At 36.2% G+C, this 10,123-nt stretch overlaps 1 protein-coding gene and 1 pseudogene across 1 annotated transcript; one reads left to right on the top strand and one right to left on the bottom strand.

The window, feature by feature from the left end:
- Positions 1–869: 869 nt before the first annotated feature.
- Positions 870–7,101, bottom strand: LOC113050517 (developmentally-regulated GTP-binding protein 2-like). Its single transcript, XM_026213536.1, has 13 exons — positions 7,031–7,101; positions 6,714–6,812; positions 6,447–6,607; positions 5,856–5,945; positions 5,348–5,408; positions 5,163–5,253; positions 5,009–5,081; positions 2,575–2,665; positions 2,399–2,496; positions 2,127–2,292; positions 1,536–1,594; positions 1,396–1,449; positions 870–1,299 (listed from the first exon to the last, which is right to left on the bottom strand). The coding sequence occupies exons 2-13, from the start codon at positions 6,775–6,777 to the stop codon at positions 1,213–1,215; spliced, it is 1,095 nt and encodes a 364-aa protein (XP_026069321.1). The 5' UTR covers positions 6,778–6,812; positions 7,031–7,101; the 3' UTR covers positions 870–1,212.
- Positions 7,102–8,046: 945 nt separating this feature from the next.
- LOC113041918 (FAD-linked sulfhydryl oxidase ALR-like) lies at positions 8,047–9,861 on the top strand (annotated as a pseudogene).
- The last annotated feature ends 262 nt before the right edge of the window (positions 9,862–10,123 follow it).

Below are 10,123 nucleotides of genomic sequence, written 5' to 3'. Positions count from 1 at the left end.
AAAGCAGCGTAGAAACGTTACTCCTCAAGTTATTCAAAAACAGTTTTTTGCCATCCTGCTCATCATTTTAGCGCTTTTAAATGTGGGCTAATTACACAAAAACCCATTGAACCTGAAGTGGAACAGCCTTCCAACGACTTGATAATTCCCCACTCCACACTTGTCTGTTGTGTTGTACAGCCCGAGTGCCAGCACGCATATTTAATGTAATCTATCATACTACTTTTCTGTAATAGATTAGGTCGCTCTAGGTTTTCAGCTGAATACAGAAAAAGCTAACAGTTCCCGAATGTTTCCGAGTCACCGGCCATGTTGAATAAGTTGTGAGTTGAACTTAATGGTGTCCTGTAATCATATAGAGACAAAGTCCTCACCATATAACCATACTTTATCAAACAATAATGCATAAATGAAAGTTTTACGCTGGAAACTCTACATTTAAAACTCTCTCAGCAGGGTAAATATGAAAGTATGAGTAAATGTGTCAATGACCCATGGATATATGTGCAGTAAAACATCACCTCATCAACTCTCTCCAGCCGGGTCATTACTGATGCACCAAACCATTATTGATCTAAATGAGTGACCAAAACACTGTAAAGATGATGAATGACCAAGGCACAATGTGAGAACTGCAGAGTACTGAAGTTCAACAATCTGCTGCTCCTTTGATGAACATGAGATATATCTTCTTGAACTATCCTCAGCTCAGTAGAATCCATCTACATGTTCTTCTGACTCTGGTAATTCTTACATTAATTTGCAGTTTTTAATGTATCCTAAACTATCTAGTTAAACGTCTGTACAAAAAAGTTCACATGATCAATGTACATTTTGTTAGTACCCTATAAAAATGCAGAATATTAAAGTTCTTTATCCTCAAACTTCGTTTATTTCCAGATTTAAACTGCATTTTGATTTTACATTCTCAAACACTGTTCATGTACAATTAGGTTTATTAAGAAACAACCCCTTTTCATATTATGAAAGGTAAAAATAAAACAAAGATCTGAATATTATGTACTAGAATGGGTTTTGTCAGGGAGATGATTTTCATAAAATAATCCCTTTTTAATTGTTGATCACAGGTTTGTCCATGAATTTCCAGGAAACACTGCAGTAGTCAACATTAAATGTTCTGTTAAGTATGTATTTATGTATGTATCAAATGTTCTACTTATACTGTAGTGTAGTGGATCTGAAGACTAGATTTTATTTCTTCACAATCTGAATGACATCCTCATGTTCCATGATGTGCGTCAGTCCTACTCTCTGAGGACTGTACTTTGTGCTTGTTCCCTGTAATCCAAAAAGACAGCAGTAATTTAAGAAAAGGGGGAAAAACATGGAACAAAAGCAAAAGAATATTTCTCTTCAGGTGAAGAAAGATCTTACCCAGACAAGTGCATACTTGAACTGGCTAGCTAATGTCCTGTGGATTCTGTGACACTGGAAGAAATAAGAAGCACAATGATGAATCGGACGGAAGGACGGACAGATGGATGGATGGACAGGACAATGAAACAGGCACATACCACATGTTCAACTGATGCTCCTCGTCTCATGATTATAGGGTCACCGAAATCTGGCCGTTCTTAACAACAATAAAAATAAAACAGTAAGAGCTGGGGGGATAAAAACACTAATTACAAAAATTCTAACAAATGCAGTTTGAGAATTGATTGATTGATGACAATCTCAGAAATGTTCCTTCACAAATTTTAATTATGATTTAAATTTAAAATGGATTGTGATGCTTCTTAAAAACCACAACAAATGCCTTGTGTTTGCGCACATGTGGCGAATAAAGTTGATTCTGAATCAATGACAGAATTTTCTTTTTTGGGTAAACTATCCCTTCAAAAAATTATTAACAAATTAAAATACTCCAATCTCAGTTAAAATGCTTAAAAAATGAATGGCCAATTAATTGTTTTAATTCAAGACATGCAGCTTTGTTATAGAGCAGAAACCAGAAATATCATAAATATATCATCTTATATGGCGGTCTTTGAATATTGTGGTAAATAACAGGAGACCTTATTAAGAGTCAAAAAAGTTCAGAACCACTGTTTTTGAGTGAAAACACCCTAAATTATGGTTTTGGAGGACCAAAAAAAGCTTACCTCCTCTCTTCTTGGTGTATAAGCAGATCAGAGCCAGATATTCCCATAACTGCTCAAGGAGATAATCTAGATTCAGCTTCATGCCACAGCTGATCACTACACTGTTAGCTCTATGGGCAAGACGATCCACTTCCTCTATAGAAATCTGATCCACTTTGTTGTACACCTGTAATAAGACAGAGATTCATTATATCTCATGTTAAATTTGCTGTATATTTCAAACTGAGGATCTCTACATCAGGATATTTCTTGAATTGAAAAAATACACTCACATATAAGCAAGGCATGTATACTCTGTTGCCCACAATGACATCAATAAATTCATCAGGAGTGCTGTCCTCTCTGAACAACACCTCAGCGTTGAAGATTTCTGCAGTCATGTTAAGGTTCCTGTGTCGGTCATTATTAGAGGGAAATGAAATGGTGAATAAACAAGGTTAAAGGATACTGTACTCGTGAAGAATGAGCTGAACAAGCTTCTCAGAGCAGTGTGTGAGGGGAACCGTTGAATTGTACGATAGGCCACCACCTTTTTTAGGCTGAAAAACAGATGTTTCACATGTAAGCATTCAAATATACAAGAGGAATAACAGTCTCTAAATGTAGCTAATACTTCTCATTATATGCTGTTATTTCAGGAGGTCATTTTTAAATGGGCATTTTCACATTTAGTGCTCTATGTAGGTTAATCATTATGTTTGTTTATACACAGGGTCTTTAATGTTAATGGAAAGTATCTTATGCTCACCCAGGCTGCATTTATTTGATGCATGATCTTTCAGAAATCATGCTCAAGAAACAATTCTTATTATTGTCAATTTATTCTTACATAAAATATTTTATTATGAAAATAAATGGGATAAAAAATTTGATGGATACAAAGTTTAAAAGAAGAGCATTTATTTTAAATATAAATCTTCCGTTACATTATACATGTCTTTACTGTCACTTTTGACTGAATAACGGTTTACATTTCATTAAAAAAAAAAAAAAATCTTATTAACCTTAAACTTTTGAATGGTGGTACACATCTTTTTTTTTAATCTTAGAAAATCTGTTATGTTTTTTTTTTGTCATACGTTATTTTTCATGAAAAAAAATCTGTTTTGATGAGAGTAAAATAGTGTAAAATTAATGAATGAACGACACTTAAAAATATTAATGTAAAACGCATTTCCATCCAAAGAGTCCTGAGTCCCTTCCTGATAAACTGGCACTAACGATCACTAAGAAAAGTAGGAGAAGCCTCTGAATATAATCATTTTCATATATAATAAATTACTTGTGAAACACAATAAATGAGCTCATTGCTTTCGGAGATGGATGCCTGCTGTTTGGGAACACAATCGTGTCAAACAGTTCTGGGAGGCAATTATACAGAAATACTTTAACGACAGACTTTACTCGTGCATTTAAGAATGACCATAACAACATTTCAGACTTTTTTGATACACATGGAGGAATTTACTCACAAAATTCACATTTCCATCTTAAATTATTCACATTAACCCTTTTTCACACAAGTCAAAAACCATCTCAAGTGAACATAAAAATGTTTTTGCTAATTAAATGATTTTTTTTATTTGCCATTTCCAACACTCATGTCTGATGTGATACTTCAAAATGCTCATAAAAACAAGGTGACGAAAACAGCTTATAACAGCAAAAAAATACTACAACTAGGGATGCACGATTAATCGAATTCAATTGTCATGTGCATCTTGTCAGTAAAGCTGGTTCTGCAGTTAGTAGTAAATCTCCATCACATGCTTTCAGATGGAGCAGCATTTACTACACAGAGCCATAGTTCACTGACAAGCTATGCAAAATCGCATTCATAATCACAGACCATTCATGTTAAATACCACATTAAATAACATATTTTTACTCTAAACTCACTTCATAAAGTCAGTCAAGTGTTTGAAGTAAATCCTTCTGTGAGATGATGTGGTTTATTACACAGAATAAGGCACAAAACATATTCATTGTATTTTAAGCAGTGATAAAGGCTATGTGGACTAGATTTGCATTATTATATACTTTATTATAATAAAAATTATAATAAGACAAACTCTGATAAAACCATATATTGTTGTAGTTGTGTGTTTATTAGTCACGTTAAATCAATGAAAGCAGTTCAATCAGAGGTTGTCTTAATATAAGGAGATACGAGGGTCTGTATTAATTACTATTGGAGAATGCGTAACAGTTAACTTGGATCACATGTGCCTTAATAACCAATCACATTACAGCCTTGATGTCACTGAGTTTCAGTCAGAGTTGTGCGACACTCAATCGCCGTTTACGGATACCGTAGGAATGAATGAGAATGCCTTAAACTGTATCTCACCTGTTGCAAAGTCAGTGACTTCTCCTTTAAAATGCCATTTTTTCCAGTGTAAAATCTTTAAAATAGTTCAATCCAAAAGTATTTCTTAGTGTAAAACATGTTGGAGATTAGCTGATAGGCTGTCGATTCATTAAATGATAAGCTGTTTCCTCAAAAAGCTGTTTATTCAGCGTAGTAAAGCCTCTCCTCCATTGACATCCATTAAGAAAGAACACAAAAAAAGACAACAGCCTTCGGCCCCCTTTCCCATGTACTGCCAGACCGGAAGCATTAGCTTTAGCCATTACACTTTTTTGGCTAAATGTTCCAGGCTTGCCTTCCAGTGGCTCTGGTTAAATCTTCTGTTTATTCAGAATTTCATGGATTTCTTCTGAGGGGTGTATTTGAAGTTTCCGCGCGAGAGGGCCCTCTGGCCTTCGGATGCAGATTTACTGCTGATCACAGAACCGTGCTTCACTAAAGGTTAGCATAACGATAGCGGCTTCTACCTAATCAAAATTTATTGCCTTTGCAATTTACCTAAAACACTGACCTTAAAATAGATATTTGGTTTGGGGCAGTTGAGTCTGATGCCAACAGATTCAAGCTCTTTTTCCAGAAGTTCCCTAAAAAATACAATAAAACAACAATCGTCAAACAAACCAATAGTGCAAACAGTGCAAACATTCTCGACTGCTCCAATTCACCTCTGAACATCTCCTTTAGTCGCATCCAACATCATGATGACCACATCTGCAGTTCTGGCCACAGCAATGACCTGTCTACCTCTGCCCTTACCTTTAAATCAAAATCAAAAACACAAAGGGCCCTTTTAATATGCAAAAAGACACATACAAATGTACATAACTCTTCAAAACACAAATGAACATACCTTGTGCAGCCCCCTCAATGATACCGGGCAAATCCAGCAGCTGTATGTTGGCACCTTTGTACTAGAATTTTTTTTTTTTTTTTTATAATGAAAAGAAACCAAAATCATGTTGGATATTATAATTATTATAATAACAACAGCCATAAAATAAATAAACATATTTGACATGACATACAGCCAAGTATGGTGACCCATACTCAGAATTCATGCTCTGCATTTAACCCATCCAAAGTGCACACACACACACACACACTGTCAATGCGCACACACCGTGAACACACACCCGGAACAGTGGGCAGCTATTTATGCTGTGGCATGGGAGCAGTTGGGGGTTCGGTGCTTTGCTCAAGGGCACCTCAGTCGTGGTATTGCCGGCCCGAGACTCGAACCCACAACCTTAGGGTTAGGAGTCAAACTCTCTAACCATTAGGCCATGAATTACCCAATAACAGAAATAAGATTAAAACAAAAACAGAGAGAAAATAAAAATATTTTGGAATAATAATACCTCAATGACTCCGGGAATGCAGGTCAAGGTGGTGAATTCATACGAAGCTGCTTCACTTTCTGTTGAGGTCATTAAACTAAGAAACGTAGACTGCAAAAAAATAAAAATAAATAAACAAATTAGAGCATGTCTTTTTTTGTGTATACTACAAAAATTTTTACAATACACCCCTTGTTAATAGAATACAGAGAAAAATAAGAGTTAATAATTTGCAAAAGACAGGAAAAGACAAATAGGAGGAGAAAGTAAAAAAAAAAACATGAAGCCAAGAAATGAATTTATACATCAATTATCAAATATACAAATTAAAGGCAGTGAAGTCATTCTACTTGCTTTCTTTTCTTTCTTTTTTTTAAGAAAATTTGGTTTGTTGCTGTTGAACATATTTGTGGATATAAAATTTGCAAAGAAGATAAATGTATAAAAAAAAGCTAGCATTGTCTTCAGTAAAGTCAGGTGCATAGTGTCCTAGAATAATGTCTCTATCTACAATTATGGCTCTATCTTGCAAGATATTATCATTAATATGATAATTAATATTAGATCACCTCTTGGCCAACACAAACACCAGGCAGATGTTGTCATTTGTACCTTGCCAACTGAGGGGAACCCGATCAGAGCCACTCTCGCATCCCCAGACTTCATCACATCAAAGCCTTCACCTTTGGCTCCAGATGACTTCGAGGGCTCCATGAGCTGGGCTCTGTACTTGGCTAGCTTGGCTTTCAATAAACCCAGATGGTACTCAGTTGCTGCAAAACAAATTTGGAAGTACTCCGGATTTAACTGAAGAAGAGTAAACGGATACAAAGCGACAAAAGGCCCATGAGGGACATTTAACGCAGGATCGTGGCTTACCTTTATTCTTCTGTGTTCGAGAGATCTCTCTCTCTATCTCTGCGATCTTGTCGAGAATCCCCATTGTCAGTCAGGTGTGATATATGTCTTATGTGAAGCCTGTGAACATTACAGCAGTGTGAAAGAAAGCATGTCAGTCATCTGCTCTCTGCTTGTCAGTAGTTAGCTAAGCTACTTCTAGCAAACTTATCAAACACTATTGCAGATTGAGCTGTCATGTAATACCATGGCAAATGGCTACTTATAAAGGTCACTCTTCATAAAGTATTAGATACGGTCATATGTGTATTTATAGAGTTGAATATTTTGATAATTACAATTTAAGGCAGACTCTGCGTGGACTGCATGTGACGTCACCACCCGCTGGCTGACAGCGCTGCGGAGAAATTGCTCCGATGTGAAACCAATTCTTTCATATTTAATCCTGAACATAGATTTTAATACAATACTGATTTTTTTGTGTGTGTGTGTGAAATAACTGTTATAGTATGTTTACCCGTTGTTGACATACTGTGGATAATTGACATAAATCCAACACATAATCAACAACAAACGTTCCTATGACACACAGTGGTTAGATTTAAATTATGACTCATTTCTACGAATCGATTCCACCGAACAGTTCGTTTCAAAGAATCGGTTTAATGATTCTTTTACATGAGGACATAATTATGTCGTCATTTTCGTTCTAATAAAGCCACGTCAAGACACCTATCGCTGTTTATGAATAATTTAGATCAGTTGTGTGAACCGCTTAACTAATCATGCTCAATCAGAAGATCCGGATCAAAATAACGATTCGATCACCTCGGAAATACACAGGGTTGCCAAGTCCGTGGTTTTACAGCAAAATATTAAACTTGCTTCTATTTAAATATTGCACTCTGTCTGATTGCTTCCACTGTCTTCATCTGTAAGTCGCTTTGGATAAAAGCGTCGGCTAAATGAATAAATGTGAATGTAGTCTGTACAATGTATATTTCCCATAATAAAACTGTGCTGTACGGTTAAGGAGACTGTGTGCAGAAATGTAAGGCAAAAACCAAGGAGAAGAGTGGCATCCAGAACAAGATCTTATAGTTATTTTCAAGTAACGTTAGTTAAGACCTCCTAATAATTTTGTTCACTAGCTGTTAATATTAAGGTAAGATGATATAATATATGAAAACAGACCGTGTACGATATAAAATGTGTTCAGCGCACAGAGTGAAATATGTATTTTTACTATGGGAATCGCCTGTTTTAAGCTTTAGTTCGATTTAAGCTCGATTTGATACGGATTTAATTTTCTTCGGGGATCTGGCAACTATTGTAGTACATAACCATTTTAAACATGGCAGCTGCTGCTGGGTCGCGATCCTCAACGCTGAACAGCGCGGGGGTGGAGGGTTTCCCGTTCACCGTGGCTGGCAGACCACCCGAGGAAAGCACGAGCAAAGATCAAAGCGCTACCGGAGAGCCGAAAAAGAAACCGTGCCGCGCGTGTACGGATTTTAAATAATGGATGAAGCTGCAGAAACAGACGTCCTTAGTCTCAGTGCAGGTGAACAGACGACCTGACAGACAAACTGCGATTTTAAGTCTAGGAAGTCAAGATAAGTCAAATATATGTGAAAACACAATTAGAATAAAATAAACAATTAATCAAATAAACTCAACGTTGCTGCATTGTTCTGTAGTTTTACTGTAATAACACTAAATGGTATTAACTGTGTGTGTGTGTGTGTGTGTGCGTGTATGCATGCATGAGTATGTGTGTGTGTGTGTGTGTGTGTGTGTGTGCGCATATATATATATATATATATATATATATATGTGTGTGTGTGTGTGTGTGTGTGTGTGTGTGTGTGTGTGTGTGTGCATACCCCCAAAAATAATTAGTATGAATTTGCAATATTTATGGGGGACTTTAAAGTATTTACCTTAATACATTATTAATGTAATTATCATTAATATTATAATAATATATAGCACTAATGTAAATTAAAATGCTAAACAAACAAACAAAAAAAAAGATGTAAACTGAAAGCATGTTTCATTATTGTTTGTAAGGATGTACACTAATCAGTCAATACTCTTAGTTTCTGTTAAGAAAAATATATTGAACAGAAAAAAGCTGAATATTGTGTTTCACAACAAAGACCCCAATCATAGTTATGGTAACTTTTCAAGAGCTATAGCTCAGCTGCCAGATAACTGCATCAATCCAGAGTCATATGTTTGATTCCTAGGGAACACATGTATACCTCATGTATAAATGTAAATGGCTTTAGCACAATACTGTTGTGCTATGACAGTAACCAGTCATGTGGTATTTTGAACAGGAGAGCAGGCCGATGGAGGAGGCTAAACCTGTTGAATGCCCTCTCGACAGAGAGGAACTGGGCAGGAGCTCATGGTCTTTTCTTCACACTATGGCTGCATATTATCCAGATGCACCGACCACAGAACAACAGGGAGAGATGACACAGTTCATCAACCTCTTCTCAAAGGTTTTCCCATGTGATGAGTGTGCAGAGGACCTGAGATCAAGGTTGTCATCATTTATTGTTGCGGTTTTTTATGTTTATCTTTCAGCAGAAGCATTGCAGTGTTTACAATTTGTGTGTGGCAGCATATGTTTCAATGATCTTGTCTCTTATCAGATTGAAAATGAATCAACCAGACGCTAGCAGTCGGCACAACCTCTCACAGTGGCTCTGTCGTCTCCATAATAACATTAACATCCGATTAGGCAAGCCAGAGTTTGACTGCAGCAAGGTGGATGAGCGATGGCGAGATGGCTGGAAAGATGGTTCTTGTGACTGAAAACCTCCAACACAATCATGAACGTGAGCAAAATTCAGCTGCACAGATTCTGTGGACCTGACCTTTTTGAAGGTGCTACTCAGGAGATGTTGATAGATGTCGACTTTGCACTAATTGATAGAATGATTTATTCATATACAGTTGTTTGAATTGTGCTTTTAATCAAGAGTGTTTGTTGTCTATGAGAGTATGGTGTTATGGCCCATATTGTTTTGTATTATTGAGCTCTCACATGATTAGCCCAGAGCAACAGGATGAACTTTGTAAAAAAAAAAAAATATGTGCAACAGCTGAAAACAAAAATTCTTATGTTTAGAGCAGTGATTCTCAACTTTTTGAACTACAAGGAAATAAACTGCATATTACCCAAGATATTTCTGACAGTCCTGTTATAAAGACAAATCTGCTTGTATTTTTTTGGAATGCCAATTAAATGAACAATTCACTATTTATTTTTCTGAAAATGTACTCACCCTCAGGCCATCAAGGATGTACAGTAGATGAGTTTGTTTTATTAGAACAGATTTGGAGAAATGTAGCATTACATCACTTGGTCACCAATGGATCTTCTGCAGTGAATGGGTGCCGTCAGAATGAGAGTT

This window comes from Carassius auratus, chromosome 3, assembly GCF_003368295.1.
Source record: "Carassius auratus strain Wakin chromosome 3, ASM336829v1, whole genome shotgun sequence".
Classification (NCBI taxonomy): Eukaryota; Metazoa; Chordata; class Actinopteri; order Cypriniformes; family Cyprinidae; genus Carassius; species Carassius auratus.
Note: the sequence above shows the minus strand (reverse complement) of the source record. Positions and strands in the feature narration are given on the sequence as shown.